The 19,433-nt window shown below is 32.4% G+C and overlaps 2 protein-coding genes and 2 long non-coding RNA genes across 11 annotated transcripts in view; 2 read left to right on the plus strand and 2 right to left on the minus strand.

Moving 5' to 3' along the window:
* Nucleotides 1–1,004, plus strand: part of LOC105148545 (Jumonji domain containing 7) — a 38,043-nt gene extending 37,039 nt beyond the window's left edge. For 4 of the 5 annotated variants that reach the window (XM_011060334.2, XM_087407484.1, XM_087407482.1 and 1 more), the window contains 2 exons: nt 407–489; nt 555–1,004. The gene's annotated coding sequence lies outside the window, so the exon portion shown is untranslated. Of the gene's footprint in view, nt 1–406 lie in introns of all 5 variants that reach the window. The other variant, XM_087407483.1, reaches the window with a different exon arrangement.
* LOC105148543 (uncharacterized) lies at nt 21–10,944 on the minus strand. 4 transcript variants are annotated; one of them, XM_011060331.2, is made up of 8 exons: nt 10,132–10,405; nt 9,961–10,043; nt 8,430–9,225; nt 8,154–8,357; nt 7,630–7,860; nt 7,289–7,554; nt 6,040–6,433; nt 21–722 (listed from the first exon to the last, which is right to left on the minus strand). In XM_011060331.2, the coding sequence occupies exons 3-8, from the start codon at nt 9,213–9,215 to the stop codon at nt 465–467; spliced, it is 2,139 nt and encodes a 712-aa protein (XP_011058633.1). In that variant the 5' UTR covers nt 9,216–9,225; nt 9,961–10,043; nt 10,132–10,405; the 3' UTR covers nt 21–464. The 4 variants fall into 4 exon arrangements, with proteins under 4 accessions (XP_011058633.1, XP_011058632.1, XP_011058635.1 ...); XM_011060330.2 differs by lacking the exons at nt 9,961–10,043; nt 10,132–10,405 and adding an exon at nt 10,809–10,944; XM_011060333.2 differs by lacking the exons at nt 9,961–10,043; nt 10,132–10,405 and adding an exon at nt 10,626–10,784.
* Nucleotides 10,907–17,943, plus strand: LOC105148548 (uncharacterized). Its single transcript, XR_846455.2, has 3 exons — nt 10,907–10,997; nt 13,480–13,634; nt 16,462–17,943. It is a non-coding gene; the product is annotated as an uncharacterized LOC105148548 (long non-coding RNA).
* LOC147909454 (uncharacterized) lies at nt 11,718–13,465 on the minus strand. The gene is made up of 3 exons (XR_015545549.1): nt 13,155–13,465; nt 12,560–12,914; nt 11,718–11,879 (listed from the first exon to the last, which is right to left on the minus strand). It is a non-coding gene; the product is annotated as an uncharacterized LOC147909454 (long non-coding RNA).
* Nucleotides 17,944–19,433: the final 1,490 nt, after the last annotated feature.

The following is a 19,433-nucleotide window of genomic DNA, read 5'->3' on the forward strand; positions in this document are numbered from 1 at the left end:
ATTAAGGCACTCTGTAAACATTTATGTGTATAGATGATACTATTTTATTTTAAGTCATTTGCATGCAAAAGAAATCTTATTCTTATATATTTGTATCTTTCTCTCTTTTTGTATATATCTGTATGTGCACACACAGATATATGTATGCGGTGTACATGTATATATATTCTGTATAGTTGTATGTATATGTTGTTTATGGCGTATAATACATTGCTACATCATATACTATTAACTATTTCATTATATACTTATATACTTATATACTATATCAATACTATATCAAAACATCTACATGTATTTTTTAATTAATATATGTTATTGATATACTTATTAAATGAAATGCTTATTTTATCATTACGTCAATGATACAAAGATAATAACATAATATACGTTATTATTCTTATAGAAGTTACAATCTTACTGTCATGCTTTACGACTGTCAAAAAACTACAAGAAAATTTAAGTCAAGCTGTTTCGTCGTTTTCTCCGGTAAGTAAATTATATTTTCGTTTTGTACCATAATTCTGAGTTTCATACATCTTTCGGTTTTCTAGATATTTCCGATAATTGTTCTCGCGTTTTCTTCGCTGCTCCTCTGCCTGTTGTCGCAGTTTTTCAGGATTCATATGTGTGGTTACCATATGCCTCGTTAATGAACTCATAAATTTGTATGTGATTCCACATACATCGCAAGAAAGTATTTCCTCATTTCCTCCCTGTTGCTATTTGTGAAAAAGAAAAATGATTTATAATTACATATCCAAATAAATTATAAATACGCAAAAAAATATAAGATCAAATGTATTAAGGTAGTTCTACAATAAAGTGCCGAAAATTTGGGATGCCTCACAAAGGCCCATCCAAAACCACAAATATCTACATAATTTGGATAAAATATTAAAATTATGTGCATATTTATATTATAATAAAACAATATGAAATAAATAATATGCAAAACAATTTAAATATGCAAAAACAATGAAATAAAAAGAAGTTTCATTTGATATTAAGACTTCATTGGATATTTTGCCATTCCAACATTACGAGAATGTTCGATAACGCAAGTACCCGTGTTAATAATGAAGACGTAAGCTTTTCATAACAATTTTTTTTATTTTTCAACGTAATCCCCTTTTAGGAGGATACACTTTTCCCAACGCTTCTGTCATTTTTTTAACCTCTCAGAAAAATACGATTTGTCGAACTCTGCAAAATAGGCATCTGTTTTGGCGATGACCTCCTCATTCGATGTGAATTTCTTTCTACCGAGCCATTTTTTCAAGTTTGGAAACAAAAAGAAACAGGGGGCTAAATCCGGAGAGTACGGTGGATGCGGCAGCAATTCGTAGCGCAATTCGACCAATTTGGCTGTGGCGACTGCGGAGGAGTGAGCCGGTGCATTGTAAGCAATCGCGGCACCCATCGGGCCGACAGCTTTTCCATTCCCAAATTATCATGCAAAATATTGAATGCCGTTCCGTATGACATGCCTATAGCCTCTGCTACTTCATGCACTTTCATTCGGCGATCAGCGAGAATCATGTCGTGGACTTTTTCAATGATTTCCTCAGTAACCACGTCTGTCGGGCGGCCTAGGCGCTCCTCATCAAAAACAGACGAACGACCACGTTTGAATTCATTGAACCAATATCTGACAGTTGTCATAGATGGTGAAGAGTTTCCATAGACGGTATCCAACTTCGTTTTTATTTCTTCGCACGTTTTTCCATCCAAAAATAAGAAACGAATCACGGATCGATATTGCTCTTTTTCCATTTTGTATCGGAAAACATCAAACTACGAATTGCTGTCAAATCAAGACTATTGCATGAATCACTCTGAAATTTTGTATGGCGTCGTTTGAAAGATGGTAGTACACGATGGTAATGCCAACTTGCATCAGCAACGTCGCCTGTCTTAAACACGGGTACTTATTGATTTGCCCTCGTATTACTTTTTTATGACCATTACATAAAAATAAATTTTCAGTGCAAAAATGAAAATAAGAGAAACAATCTTCAGTGACCTTGATCTTAACAAATGTTATTCAAGACATAATCCTGAACAATATTCAAGAAGTTTTAGCCGGTCGAACATCTTGAGTAATGCTAATACCGACAGTACTGTAACTTTCAAACCTTATAACTCGCAAAGTACTTAATGAAAATGAACTTAATTATAGTGTTTTGGAAAGCTCTCGAGCTACAAGAATATGTAATAAAAAAAGGGGGGGTTCTATTTAAAAAATTCATGTTGACCTTGACCTGACCTTGACAACGCCATCCTAGATTAAATAACTATTATCGTTGAATGCGTTTTTTTAAGTTCCTTACAACTTTTATAAGAAACATTTTTTTTCTAAAATGTATCGTTTATAAGACATTTGGGTGTATCCAGATTTTTGCCCCCCGTATAGTATTATATATATATATATTATATATAGTAATTCAAATTAAATTATTTAAGCATTCAAGAGCTATCTTTAATCGTTACGGCCATTACTTCTGTTTCTTAGAAACTGTTGAATTTTCAAATTTACGATCCAGTAAAATTTTTATTTTTATTATAATCTCGTTTTTTAGAGAAATTTATGGTAATGTTTGTGTACAGTTATTTAAAGTGCGACTCTCATCTGTCATAAATTATAAATACGTTAAAAGTAACATTTTTTTTCTCTTATTTCATCGATAACCTATTCTAGAATTTTGCACATGTCAAATTCGGGACTTCAACTTCATTATATTAAAAAATTAGACATTTCTATGATAACTCAATTTATTGTAGAACCATCTTAATGTGCACATAATTGTAACCGGAAAAATCTATAGCTTTTTTTCTAATTGGTTACAATTTATTTAAAAAGAACAATAATTTATTTCTAAAAAGGAATTAGCCATATAAAAGATACGATGCCTTGCTTATGAAAGATTTTATCAAAAGTATACATGGCGCAGAGGACGCTACTGTTTTTTTTATTGCATATAAAGTATCCGATTTAAAGGATCCATTCAAATATCTCAAAAACACTGCATTAAAGCTCCTGACTACTTAGTCAAGAACTCTGCGTTGACGGTAACAACACAGAATCAGACAGCGGTCTGGCGAAACCGGTAGTCATACATTCAAGCACGAGTCCATGTATGTGTGCTCGCTTTCGGCGCCGAGAGTGAATGAGACAAACTCTTTCTAAATTTATTGCTGAAAAAAATGTAAATTTAACAAATTTTAACGCATGAAATCTGATACGCGCGAGTCGGCAAGCGGTCCGATCTTCCCCCACTCCGTCCGGCGCGCTGCCTCCCTCGCGTTCCTCAACTTTCCAATAGTTTTAAATCAACTTTTTCGGCAGCAAAAGATTCAAGATTATTTAACAGCAAATTCAATTCATCCTTGACAAATTGGTGCCAGAAAAAATTCTTAAAAATTAGAGCCAGTGATTTAAAAAAAAAATTGTCATCTCGGCTCCTATTAATCGAAGGGTAATCTTTTCTTTTTTTAAATTCGTAGAAAAAGATGTAGAATGCTTCACTATTTGATATGATGCATATTACTGGAATTATTCCATTTTTTGATACGAAAAAAGATATCCATTTTTCAAAGTTATTTTATAATAGTTTAACTGCAAAAAATCATTTTGCTACTAAATGTACGTGATAGTACAACTCTTGCAGAAAAAAAATTACCTTCGTAAATTGCTGTGCAACTGTTCAAAAATGCAAATAATTAAGTTTTCCGCACAAATTTTTAATGAATAAATGGTTTTTTGCAAAAATTAATAAACATTTCAAGCTCATTCAGAGCTAGATTTGTTCATCATTATGAGGTTATATTTTACGAAAATTTCGAAGCTTTGCGTTTAAATCTCAATGAACAGAAAGCGAGTGAAAAAAAGGCCTTTTTCGGTGTTTATTTTTTTTCTATTGAACTAATAGATTTTAATGTTCCACATCTCATTTTGTAGGTATTTCGAATATCTACATTTTTCGTATGGAACTTTTTTTCATACAATCAATATCTTTTGTTTTATAAGCGAAAAACGTGCTTTTTGCAATTTTTCAATTTTTTTCGCATATTTTCTTCACAAGTCTCGAGTCTCAAACATTTCTTTCCTGATGGCCTTTCGAAGATTTTCGTGAAAAGAAATGCTGGTTTATAATTTTTCCAGTGAAATTACTTCTATTGAACTATTCTTGCTACTCGAGTTTATGAAGAAGGTATATAAAGCGCATGAAAAAATCGTAAACGATTAAATATATCGTAAACTGTTGCATTTTAATGATTTATACATGATTTATACTATCCTGGATTAATGGAAGGTGTACACTATTACTATTTATTAAAACTTATATGTTTAGAATGATTCTCGTCCCTTATCGATGCCATGGACCGAAATTGCTGAAAAGGCATTTTCGATCGCTTGAAACAAACGAGTGTGAGAAAGAGCTCGCTGTCTCGTTCACTTTCGGCGTGAACACGACATGGTCTCGTACTTGTACGTCTGTTACAGCGTTAGACCACGATAAATGGCCGAACTTGTAGGCGTGGAAAAGTGACGTTTTGACGACGAAATTTTTGTTGCATGCCCTTTCGTTATTATTTGCTTAATTGTGAAAATGTGACTTATCTCAAAGTCGTAATTATGGATGAAAACTAAAGTTATCTTGGAATTTTGTATGTAAAAGCGTATATTTTACTTGTTCCAATAGCTGTCAGACCGTGTTTCTGCTCGAATATAGGCTAACTTTACATGCGTTTTACAACCATTTACTATCACGGGAGGAAAGGACAGTTTTCATTTTTCAAGGACAGTTTCAATTTTTACAAGTGTTTTAAAGCGATCTCGTCATTTCGTTTCATCCAAATTGTCTTTATTTAAAAATGGCATGCAACATAAGTTAACATGTCATTCCTCGCTTCTGACGTCACCATTCCAACATGGCCGCCGCGACTAGTCAGGAGCCTTAAATTGAAAAATGTTCCAGACAAAAATTTTGTGACTTTAAGGAGAACATAAAATGTACTGTTGATTTGATCTTGAGTAGCGTTGTCAAAGTCAGGTAAAACCACTTATAATTTTTTAAATAGGACTGCCCATATTCCACATTCTCGTAGTTTACGTAGTATTTTGAAAGCTTTTCAAAATACTATAATAAAATATTTTTTTCAGTAGGTATTTTTCGAGTTACACGGCTTGAAAATACCGCTAGCAATAGCATTACCCCAGTCGACAGTTAAAACTCTTGAACGTGCTCAGAGTCATGATAACCTTGATAACATTTAGATCAAGACTATTGGAGATCATTTTGCTAATTTTTGTTTTTATATAGATTAGAAAATAAAAATAACAATCCCCAATGGCCTTGACCTTGATAAATGTTATCAAGATTACGAATCAACTCAACCTCAAATATTTAAGATTTTAGTCGGATATCTTGAGTAATGCTATTTATTTATGCGTTCTCTTAGGCATTTTATTTTTACATAAAAATGAAATGATTTTCAGTGCAAAAATGAAAATAAGAAAAACAATCTCCAATGACTTTAATCTTAACGAATGTTATTCAGGACATAATCTTGAACAATATTTAAGAGGTTTTAACTGCCGGCAGTACTAAACTTTTAACCCTTATAACTTAAAAGTATTGTATGAAAAATAACTTTATTATAGTGTTTTGAAAAGTTCTTGACATCAGCTATTAGTTTCTGAAATAAAAAATAGTGTGTGCCATTTAAAAAAATTGATGTGATCTTGACCTAACCTTGGCGATGCCACTCAAGGTCAAACTGACTAGATCAGTGAATAGATCATTTAAAACCCTACAACTTTTGTAGAAAACGTTTCTTTCGAAAATGCTTAGTTTTCGAGATATTTCACAGATCCAGGACTTTTTACTCACCCTGTATATGTATATGCATACAAAAAAGATAGAGTTTACAATAGAGCCTTCTAACTCATGCACCGCGGACATTTCGTGCACACGATGTGCGACTTAGAAAAAGCTCTGATTTACAGAGTATAATTAAAATAATTATACATACTTGTTGATGTACCAGCATATGTCTCTGCAGATTGTTCAGTCTATTGAACTCGCGACCGCACACTTCACAATCGAATTTCTTGTCCGGGTCATGATGTTTCTTGTGCATACTCAAGTCAGTTATGTGATGGAAAGTCTTTTGGCATATATCGCATGTGTATTTGCGTTGTTCATTAGGCATATGTGATTCTTCATGTTTTGCTAAACTGGTCTTATCCATGAACCGCCGACCACAGTAAATACAAGGAAGTGGTCGCGATTGAGAATTATGCAGTGTCAAGTGACGACGTAGCGCCGTGGATGTAGGAAAGTTTTTGTGGCATTCCAAGCACTGAAACGGTCGATCGCCAGTGTGAGTCTTTCGATGACGGGCAAGCGAACCTTGATCTGGATACCTAGAAAAAAAAATGAAAACTTGATTTTATAAGAATTCTAATAAAAATTTGATTAAATAAAATAATATAGAAATAATAGATAATAAAAGACAAAACATGAGACAAAAGATTATATTAGGTGTAGTAAAAAGAAATCCATTATTTTTCCAATAGATGGCTTTAGTAATCTGTATCACGCGTAGACGAGATACAGATTACTAAAACCATCTATTGGAAAAATAATGGATTTTTTTTTACTACACCTAATATAACGCTCCAAGTATATGAAGCGTGTGCATCACGCGTGCGTGCGTATGTGTGTAGGTGTTTCATTTTAATTGATTAAAATATCTCGAAAATAAGACATATGTAGAAAAAAAGTTTTAGATAAAAATGGTACGGTTTTAAGAGGGACATATCTCGGTTATGAATAACATATTACAACATATTTAATATTTCATGTATGTAATATATGCCAGAATAAAGTATAAAATGTCTTGCAAACCATATTGATTTTTTGATATCTTTACTTTAATATTTTTATATGAAGGATATTTTGAGAAGTCATTATAAAAAAAACTGTCGAGTTTTATTAAAAAATTTTAGGTAATCTTGTTTTGAACTTAAGGACATCTTCTCAAAGTCACCCTCTTTCAACTGAGCAATGTTTGTCAAATATTTCTATCGGATTTTGAGGCATTCTACTGAATGAATTAAAATGGGTCTTGTATGAATACACACACACACACACACACACACACACACACACACACGCACACATACACACACACGCGCACGCACACACACACACACACACACACACACCTATATGTGCACGCACATACGCACGCACATCAACTGAATTTTTCAACTAACCTTTTAGGACACGAATCACAAGGGAAGTTTCTTGTAGTTATATCTTCTTCACGAGCGTGTTTTAGTCTATTATGCCTGAGTAATTGGAAAGATGTTTTAAAGCTTCTATTACAGATGTCGCACTTTAAATTGTCTGTTGTCGGTATAATAACTTGAGTTCTCTTTTGTCCATTCTCATCCTCCGATATTATCAAGGATATGGTCACAGTATTATCTTCATTATCATAATCTTGAAACGATGACGATGATACTGTACTACTAGTTGTCTAACAAATTATGAACATAAATAGAAAAAATGTTTATATACACATATACAAAAATTCATTAATGTACAATGATACCTGTTTATTAGAAGTAAGCTTGGAATCTATATCAGGCAGAATAAAAGTTTCCTCTTGGATTGTACTATTATTCTGATAAGATTTAGATTGCGAGTCTTTATTGGTACTATCATCACTACTTTCAGCAATTGCATAATTTCCATCCTCAGTTAAGTATACTGGTTGTAGAGTTCCACTAGCATCCTTAAAATACAATTGACCATCTTCGTCCTCGTGCAAAAATATCTGATCCTAAAAAAGCAGAAACAAGTATATTTACTTACAATATATTAATACATAGAAAAACGAATGATATTGTATTAACAATATTATTCTTTAATTAAACAATCCTTGAAATAACTTTAATGCAATAATAGTATTAATAAAACAAATAACATTTATCAAACAAGAGCATGATACATTTATTTCATTATTACTGTTATTGAATTAACAAGATTAGTTTGACTAGACTGTTATTAATTAATGTTGTTAATTTATAATTTTTTTCTTGTAGAATTTTCGAACATAAATGTTATATCGTATACTTGAGAATTATCTTCTTGATTTTGATTGGTTTCGGAATTCGCTACTTCCCAAGACATTTGTTCATCTTGTTCCATCGTCGCGTTATCATACTGATATTGTTCGTTATCATCGATGGCTTGTGCTACATACAATGTCTCCATGTTGTCTCCTTCATAGTAAATAGTACCCTCAACTGGTATAGTATTTGCTTCAAGTCGTTCCATCTAGAATAATATAATATTGACTCATTAATATTGACAGAATTATTTGCACATATAATATTTTCAAATACTAACTTTAACATAATGATCATTGAGTTTCTCTTGTTGTTGTTGTTTAGTGGAAGGATCTTGCTTCTTTGATCCTAGCACAGTGTACAATAGATTATTCTCTGTATTTTTCACTATCTCTTGAGTTGAATCACTGTCATCTACAATATCATTTACTTTATTCCCATGGGATTCTATTCGAGATTTGTCCGTCTTTCCTATGGGATCCACGTGGATTTTTAAATCTACTTTATTTGATTGCAGAGAGATAGTCCGATTATTTGCATGCTTTTTATCAGCCTGCGTTCGTAAAGAGTTCACATGATTATCAGTCAATTCAGAATTATTATCCAACTCATCCACTCGCTCCAGCTCCTCATCTTGCCAATCTTCATCAACATCATAGTTTATAACTTGTTTTGTAGTGATTTTGTATGTGCTATTTTTTACATGCTTGGTGGGTTCTTTTTCGAATTGCGAGGTAAACATTGAATTCTCATCGTCGAAGCTGTAAAGCTCTATGTTTTTACTAATCGCTCTGTCATTTCTCTTTGTCTTTTCAATTGTGTCAATATCTTTTGAATCTGTCAACTTGTCCTTATCCGAGGTATCATCATTTGGAGGTGTCTCGCTTTCCTCGACTTCCTCAATTATCTCTATAATTTCTTCTATTTCTGCTTCTTCAGAATCTTCAGTAATCATTTCAGATTCAAATATGATATCTCCTTCCATAACATTTCCATCTTTCAATACCTCCATAACAGCCTTATCATCTATAACCAAACTCTCCAATATCTCTGATGATAACTCCATTTTTTAATACCTACAAAGATTGTATTTGAAGAATAAATATACAAACGGTCTATGTTATAAAATTGGATATGCATAAGCAAACGTCCATGTTATTCTTTGTTACAAAAAATCATTATGAATTGCATACAAATAACCGACTTGCACCAAAATATAAAAATAAAAATTCCAGTTATATATGTTACAAAAATGATAGAAAATACAGATAATGTCGTTTACTATATGTTGATAACATTTATGTATGTTTTTACACTGCTTAAAATCTATCGCATACTCTATATATGTATGTATATATATATATATATATATATATATATCACTTAAGATCTTATTTATTTTGTATCTTTTATATTCATTGCATATGCATATCTTATATTGTTTAATTATTTATATATACTTTATACTTTTCCTTATATGTATTAGGTATTGGAATTAATTCGTAGCGTTTTACAAGTGATGAGAAGTACTTTCATTAATGTATTTTTTAATGCTCATGTGAAATAAATAACATTCTTTCATTAAAAACGCTACGAATTAATTCCAACACCTAATATATAAACAAAAAGTTATAATTTTATCTAAAATAGAAATTTTGTTATTCTCGATTTGGTTTAAACTTTTAAAAAAACCTTAAATCAATTATGTAAACTGTTTTTCTTTTTAATTAAACAATTTTCGATATCATTTATTTCTTTCGCTAATTTACAAGTAATTCCTAACGGAAATAAATGTATTCATAGCACAGAACCTAGTGGGCACATCGATACTTCTGGTAGTTGTTCTCCCGTCTCCTGGTAACGTTTTTCAGCCTTCGTAGCAAAAAGGGACCTTCTATTTTCGAAAAATATCGCATACGAAAATCTATTATAAAATAGGAAAATTTATAATATACGTAACGTAAATTGAAGTATTTTCATACATTTTTGTATACGATATTTTTCGAGGAAACCTGGGACTGAACAATGCGGCGTAAAACTAGCAAATTGGCGTATAAACATGTACATCTGTGAGGCAATTGTTGACCCGACGTTAAGAAAAAAATCTTGCACGTACGTGCCCACGGATAATTCTGCGCGATTCTTAGTCGAAGTCAAAGTCGTGCAAAAACTGAGAAAGAACGGAAGAGGAAAGCGAGAGTTCGAAACCATCAAAGGAGAAATATTGCGAGAGAGACGACTGAGAATCGCGTGTATATTCGCACCGCGGAAACGCAACGGCGCGGCTGGGCTGAATTGGCTAAATGCCCGCTTTGTGATTCCACAAGCGCGCAATTCCTTCCACTCGTTGACGTTCCCTCGCGCGTCTCGCTACGTCTCGAACCATCACGGACACCCCGACACGGACGCGTCAAGGATCGCGACGGATGGAATAGATGAAAATGTGTCGAGACGTTCCGCCAAAAGCTAAGCTTACCAGTCGGTACGAAAATCTCGTGAATTTATCAACGGCTAGCAATATGGCCAATCCGGGCAGCAGGGGGGAGGGAGTAAAACAAGGAGCGTTTATCGTCAAGCGGAATTACGATGCAGTGAAAACGCTGAGAAATTGCCACGCGTTCGATATCAATTATTGTTGCTCATCGATCATCGCATATACCTTTTGTTGTTTCGCAAGATCTCGGGCGACACGCTACACGTCACTAAGCCGATGACGATTCGATGTATGCTCGGTCGATACGCCAATTGTCTGAGGCTGCCTTTTCTGTCTTCTCCACCAGGCGAGCAATGCCAGGCCCGCGCGGGAGTTTAATCGAGTCGGCGCACATGCGTGGCCGGAAGTCATGAAGTAAGAGAGAAGCAAGCGAAACTCCGTAAAATGGAAGTAGTCCCGATTAGAGATTCAGCTGACCAAGTTTGCACTAACCTGAATTGAAGTAATGATGTTTCGTGCTCTTCTATTGGTAGAGCGTGTAATGTCAACCAATAGCAAAGCATTTTCTAACCCAAATTGGTGCAAACTCTGTCGAGCCGAAAACGTTAGGGAGCGTTCACATCTTGGCGAAAAAGCAGAAAGCGAAAAAGCGGAAGCCAATCAGAACTCACGGAAAAACAGAAGCAAACAAACGGAATGTACCGCTTACTACTATTGCAAGTTCCGATTGGCTTTCGCTTTTCCGCTTTCCGCTTTTCCATCAAGATGTGAAAGCCTATTCCACATTGTGCTTTATATTTTCTGTTTTCTGCTTTTTCCTATTTTTTACGCTTTATCTATTTGCTTCTTATCTGGTATTTTGTTTTATGTCGTATCGAAATAAAAATTAACGAACTTTGGAAGAAGCAGGAAACACGTAGAGAGCCTACAATCAGAGTGACGCCATATGGGTATCATTGTGATTAGTCCACCATGTTTTAGCCATTCCCTCCAGTTTTTTAAACGCATTATTTTCTAAATTTTGAATTCATGCTAAAAAATGCTCAAAAATTGTGGCAAATAAAAAAATAAATATTAAAAAATAAATGATAATAAATAAATATTGTATATAAAATAATAAAACTTATACATATATTATTTATTATAAAATTTCATTTATTTTGTACTATTGCAATATTACATTTTGTAATATTGCACATTACTTTAAACAAAACGTTATTTATTGCACATTATTTGTGCTATTAAATGCGCTAGTTTATCTATTCTCTGTTCCTACATTTTAGGAACAAAATGCATCTGTAATAATATAAAAGAAATAAAAAATTCAGAAAAATATTGGGTCATCTAAAAAGTATCCGCGGTTTTTTGTCACTAAATGTGTGTTGATGGTCATATATCTAGTGACAAAGTACCGCGGATACTTTTTAGATGACCCAATATTATATATATATATATATATATATATATATATATATATATAATATTGGGTCATCTAAAAAGTATCCGCGGTACTTTATATATATATATATATATATATATATATATATATATATATATATATATACAGGGTTGGCTATATTCGACAGAAAGATGTTTTTTTTTTCAATCATGGGAAAGAGATGTTAGATCGAGTAACGACGTTTCCCATGAAAAAAAAAACATCTTTCCGTCGAATATGGCCCTGTATCAACCCTGTATATATATATATATATACATACCATTTCATAAAATATTATATATTAAATATCGTAATTATCATATTATTTGATTTAGACTCACAATGTAATGATATATAATTGAAAAGATTACGACAAAAAGAGAAAGAATTAAATTCGTACCAATGTGATGACTATACATATACTTAGTGCCAAGACACTACATGTCTTCAGATATTATAATTAATCTGTGTATATTTTATGTTACATTTTTATTTTAATATTTTAAATACATTATTTATAAAGAATAAATTACTTTACCTCACATACAGATGAATTTTTTGACGGTGTTCAATTTTTATATTTGCCATTTATACTCTTTAACCAATTCATTCGGCGTTCTGTGTCTTTCGGAATTATTTTCATAACATATCCTTTTTTTAATGAATTGTTACAGAACGATATTGTATATCCAACCATATTTCTAAAATAATTTCGATAATTTTATTTTTATCAATGTACCTTTACGTATCTATGTCGTTCAATGCTGTTGCACCTAACCCTAAAACTGACAGTCTATTGGATAGACTGAGACCGTACATCTCTTTCTTTCTCGCAGAATTTCGCTAAAATATGATGTCATCTCTCATATGGCGCTACTCTGATTATAGGCTCTCTAGAAACGTAGCAAGAAATAGAATTGTGAAGAAAATGATTGCAAAGAGAAAAAAAGCAAGAAACAAGAAATAAAGAGCATATTGTAGAATAGCTTAAAAGTAAAGATCGGCCAAGGCCCGGCATGATGTTGGGAAATCAAAATCATGTGGTCATGGAAATCCGCGCCAATATATCAATGCCATTTTAATGAGAATCTTGACAGTAAGCTAGGAATCAATTGTACAATATATTTCGAAACCTGAGGTTTGTTCGCGTCGCATGCTCCAACATGCTCCAAAGTACTCCTGTTATAGCTTCTACTTTCACTTTAACGAGCGCGTTAGAGTGAGGAAATGCTCAGGAATAGCAGGAGAACGACCTCTAGTGTAAATAATAAAAAAACTCTCACTTGATTGGATAATTTTCATCATAATGAAAATGCGACATTTTTCACATGACATTACTCGATAAGAAATTTTATGTCGAATTGTATCAAATGATGTCAAAGCATATCGAGATTGGTCGAAATTAATTGAAATTTGTCAAAATTTGTTCTACTTAAAAGCATAGATTATTATTTCCAGCAATAAACATTATTTGTATGCTTTGTATGGAAGAAAATGACAACGAAGAAAATAATAAAAATTCGCAAAAGACATTTGAATTTAATAAGAAGACGATTACGAGATACTCAAGATCTATTTGAAATTCCAGACAATACATTTAGAAAATTATGTAGGTTAGTATATAAATATATTAAGTATATAAATAAATTATTTAAATAACTAAGATAAAATGGCTATACGGTCGAGAGGCTTGCAATTGTCTACGATCCAATTGTGCACAAGCCAATCACGAGAGCGAGAAAAAAAAATAAAACACTCCCTAGACAGAAGTCGGTGTGACTGGCAGTGAGCAATTACTACAGTGCTCAATTGAACCACTCTCTACATGGTCGAAACAAATCTTTATGCCTAATAATATTTTTGCGTACATTTCCAGTTTAAACAAAAATTATGAAATTGTAAGATTATAAAATTCACTCCAAAATATTGGACACTAATAGCATATTCGATTTACTGACTCGACCTGAGAAATCGGTCTGTTTTTCTTAGTTGCATTTCTTGCATAATTTAGCTATTCTTTTGCAGCTAAACAGAACAGATCTAAATTGACTCAGAGTTGGATCGAATCAATAAATCGAATACGCTATAAGACCGATTGACCGTATAGATAATTTTATTATGTTAACTATTTAAATAATACACTGTTCATAAATATCCTTATGTTGAAATAAATTATATTTTATTATAAATTATACATATACACGTGTGTGAGCTTACGTGCGTCATAACCAAAGTTAAATATCACTTTGGTTATGTATCATTTTGCACTCATATCTGTGATTTTTCACTCTCGTGAACATAGAGATATCGTATTTTCACCATACTCATAGCCAATTGCGCGTATTTTTTCACGTGAGATGAAAATACGAAAAGTGAGAAAATTCGATGATGATACATAACCCCTTGTAGAGAGCCTCACAGAGAAAGAGTGGTAAATTGCATCACGTGAATGCCCACGTCCAATCAGGACGGGGGTCAGGTGACCAGTTTTCCCCAATCTCTTTCATACCTATGGAGCTTTGATGTCCAATTAGAAGAGACGGGACACGTGATGCAATTTGCCATTTTCTCCCTGTGAGGCTGCTTTCATGCAACGTAAAGGACAATAAAACGAATAGGGAACAGAAAAAAAGAATTTCTAATCAGAAATTATTGTGGAATATACAATTTCTAGATTGAAATTCTTATTCTCTGTTCTCTGTTCTCTGTTTCTTTTATTATGCAGAGCCTCTAACTTGCGTAAGCGTAACTTGCGTCAACCAATCAAATCGTATCAAAGGATGCATTCGTTTATGCAGTGACCGCAGATGTCGTTTGTTTATTCTACTTGCAAAGGTGATTACACAGTTTGTCGTTCGTTTACGCAAAGATGTATATTATCTGCGCAGCTATCTCGAAGGTTCTGCTCTGCTCGCAATACTGCCGCTACTAGGTAAAACGAACGACAAACTGCTTTGCAGTCTCACCCTCACCTTCGTAGATTGAATATCTTGCTGTTCGTAATATCGGCAGCTAATAGTTGGTTGTATATTTCTGAAAATTAATTTTATTAAAATATTAAGTGAAAAGGGTGAAGAATTTGTGAAAATCGATCCTAGTAAAAATAATACAAAGTGAACGATATAATAGAAAAGTTATAAAATTTGCTAATTTATATTTACGATAATAAAATTAATAAATTATAAATATTTGTAAAATATTCATTACTTTTATATCGATAAAATTTAATATCTTAATAAAAGTATAATCTTTTATATAGTCTTTTATATAGTCTAAAAATATTACATTATAATTATACGTAAAGCGTCAATAAATTTCCGACTAATTACAATCCATTCTTTATTTATACTGTTAACAGTTTTCAGCTTTGTTTAGTTTTCTATTGAAAGATACGATACCGAGCAGCTATTCATGCAGAGGTCCATTCGATAAATTTAGATCATGTGATTAGCAGATGAGAAAGCAATAAATGCGCTAGTCACTGCGTAAACGAATGCACCCAAATTGTATCAATTACTACGCATTGTTCTAGTTGAGACGATTTGATTGGCTAACGCAAATTATGCTTACGCAAGTTACGCTGCATGTGGAAGCAGCCTGGGATGGCGTCACATGCGGTAACTTGCGTAAGCGTAATTTGCGCCGACCAATCATATCGTTTCACTTGAACATCAGTTTCTGTCTAGTCAATTTATGTTTTTTACGCTATTTTGTTGTTACGCCGAAACATGATGGAACCATGCGTCAAATCCAATTTTTGGTTCATTATTCTGTCTGAAAAAATACATATGGGTTTGCAACAGTAAAACAATTATAGACCTCATTTTGCCTCTGTGACAGATTTCCTAGCCTCAATAGTCATTAACTTTAACGCTTAATACCTCAGATTACAGAATAGAGCGACGTTTTTTTGCCAGATTCTTATATTGGGTCATCTAAAAAGAGATATATGACCATCAACACACACCTAGTGACAAAAAACCGCGGATACTTTTTAGATGACTCAATAATTCATTCAATCATCTGCTCATATGTACGCGATAGAAAGGTGCCGGTTCCCCATGAGGCGTACTTTTCGAGATGCGTAGGTTACAAACACCAATCGTAAATTCGTTTAGTATTTCTATTAGAGCAACAGGAATTCTGATCAGCAATTGATCGCATTTTTCTAATCTTCCGCGAAATACGCCTAATATAAATCCCAGCTTTCAGAATGACGTATTCTAGTAAATAAAATATAATGTATAGTAGTAATATTACTAGAATATGCAGATTACGCTTACGCAGGTTACGCTTCATGTGATGGCATCCTGAGGCTCTCTAACCTCCTGGTGTCATTTTTCTTAGGTTGGGTTTTCACTTGACTCTGCAAATGAGTGCCGTAGCGTCAAGTGAAAACCCAACCTTAGGGTGCCATTTCATGAGATATTAAAATTATAGAGCTTATACTACTAAAGGGCAATACGGACGTCGAATTGAGCAAGACTGAAGGTGCCGTCCCATGTACACGGAATCGAAACAACAAAACGGATTTCTTACTAAAAATGAGTTCACTAGCATTCCGTTACGTAAGAAGTTTCTCTGTATCGGAACCACCGGAATCATCGCCGGAATGGTGTAGAGACGATACAGAATCAACAGAATGTTATGTCGATTGCAGGCTATGTCGATCCAGATACTGATGGTTGAGAATTTAACAATTTTGAAGAAGAAAATTAATAATAATTCTTATTTTTCAATACGATATATTCTTGTTTTACATATACATAGTCCAACTATAATGCTAGTAATTCTTTAAATAATTCCAATATCATTCTGAAGTAATTAGAACTTCTAATGATCAATCGTTTGCATTTCAAAGACTATATTGTCACTTGCGCCTTGAAGACGCCTCATTCTTTGTGTAAACATTGACTGTATCGAATTTTCGTTTTCTTGTACATTTCTGCTGATGCAATAAAACGTTATAAGCGAAATAAAATTTTTGCACGCTCTTAAATATCAGAATAGCACGCCAACTTAGTATTTCTTACCTAAATAATTTCAACATTAGTAATAACACTATTTCTTCATTCATTGTTGTAAATTCATAAACAAAATTTCTGAATATTCGTTTCAATTTTTAGATTCAACCAACTCAGCTGAACATGCTATTCCGTTTCATAAAAATTTTCTCTATCCATCCTATATAGCCGGAACGCAATGGAATTTTGATAACAAAGTATATCTCATCCAGCAAATGAGAATGGATTGAAATGAATTGAAATGGATTCAGATTTTCAGAAATATTGATTCACGAATGTTAAAATGAATGCTTTTCAATCTTAAATGCATTTTTATTCAATTATAGGAATTGCATGAAACATATCTTTATACCTTTTAATTTAAAAATAATATTAGCTTTTTTTGTGCATTGTGAATACTGTTCAATTCAAAATTTTGAATAGGAAATGCAGTTTTTCAATTCAATTGCATCCAATTGAATCCAATTAAATCCAAAAAAAGTATTCGCTATTTAAAACGCATTCGGATAGAAAAAAATTTCAATTCATTTTAATCCATTCTCGTTTGCTAGGAACTTAAAAATATTGAATTATAAAAGTGCCCAGCAAACGAGAATGGATTAAAATGAATTGAAATATTTTTAATGCGTACTTTAAATCCATGAAAATGAAGTGAATGAATTGAAATGGATTGGATCCGAGCTGACACTAGTTTAATATTCGAAAAAAAAAAAAAACATTCATAATTAAGGGTTACAAATTTTAAGACATTTATAATAAGTTCCCAAGACAAATTTTCTAAGACATTTATAATAATTATACCTGAAATTAACTACTTCAAATTGATATTAAAAAACGCATCTTAGTGGGACGAACCTGGGACCTCTGGATTATGAGTCTTCTTCCGCTACATCACTTTTTCAATTGGTAAATGTGTTATTCATTCTCTACTTCAATTACAACCAACTAAACTAGTGCACAAAATTATATAGATATAATAAAAATATCATAATTTAACAGATATAATAAAATATAAATAATTTACATTATTATGAGACAACATTGGGTAAGTATCGGATAATCTAATCTCGCTTGGCTGATATCGCGCACCGTGATTAGTCTAATATTCGAACTGTGTTTGACTTGGTTTGCGAGTGTTCACATCGATCATTCATTTTATTTCTAATTAAAGAGAAACAAAACATAGCTCAATTATTTTTACGTTACAACTTTTTTGAATTTAGTTGAATTAAAATAAAAAATTTCCTACTTATAATTTTGAATAATTCAAATAGCATTTATGGTCCATTTTTAAATAAAAATTTTTTTTATTCAAATTGAAAAACTTTTTTTTTAATTGAAAAACTGCATTTCATATTCAGAATATTAAATTGAGTAGTTGCAGAAATTGCTGATATTGTTTTTGAATTTAACTAAATTTAAAAAACTGTATTTTCTATTCACAATTCTGAATTGAATAGTATTCACGATGCATAGAAAATGCTAATATTATTTTTAGATTGAAAGGCATAGATGTGCTCTATGCAATTTTTATAAATAAATAATTAAAAATGCAGAATTGAAAAGACAGACATAGACATTTGCTTTATGTAATTCCTATAAATGAATAAAAATGCATTCAGGATTGAAAAAGATTCATTTTAATATTCATGAATCCGTATATCTGAAAATCTGAATCCATTTTAATTCATTTCAATCCATTCTCGTTTGCTAGGTTGTGACCGAGGCGACATTCCGTCTGTTTTCATTCCGTTCCGGCTACATGGGACAGATAGAGAAATTTCTTACGGAACGAAATTGTAGTGAATTCAATTTTCTATTAGGTGTTGGAATTAATTCGTAGCGTTTTTAATGAAAGAATGTTATTTATTTCACATGAGCATTAAAAAATACATTAATGAAAGTACTTCCCATCACTTGTAAAACGCTACGAATTAATTCCAACACCTAATAATAAGAAATCCGTTCCGTCCTCCCGATTCCGTGTACATGGGACGATACCCTCAGGGTCCTATGTACACGCCTGAACTTTATTAATAAATTTCATACCATCATTTTTTAATCAATTTCAATTGACTTGGAGTGATTTCGACCCAGCAAACGAGAATGGATTGAAATTGTTTTTCTATCCGAATGCGTATTTTATATAGCGAATACTTTTTTGGATTTAATTGGATTCAATTGGATTCAATTAGATTAAATTGGATACAATTGGATTGAAAAACTGCATTTCCTATTCAAAATTTTGAATTGAACAGTATTCACAATGTGTGTGTTGTGCACAGAAAAAGCTAATATTATTTTTAGATTGAAAGGCATAGAGATATGCTCCATGCAATTCCTATAAGTGAATAAAAATATTGGGTCATCTAAAAAGTATCCGCGGTT

The sequence above is a fragment of the Acromyrmex echinatior genome, chromosome 6 (assembly GCF_024713525.1).
Source record: "Acromyrmex echinatior isolate Ae372 chromosome 6, ASM2471352v2, whole genome shotgun sequence".
In the NCBI taxonomy this organism is placed as follows: Eukaryota; Metazoa; Arthropoda; class Insecta; order Hymenoptera; family Formicidae; genus Acromyrmex; species Acromyrmex echinatior.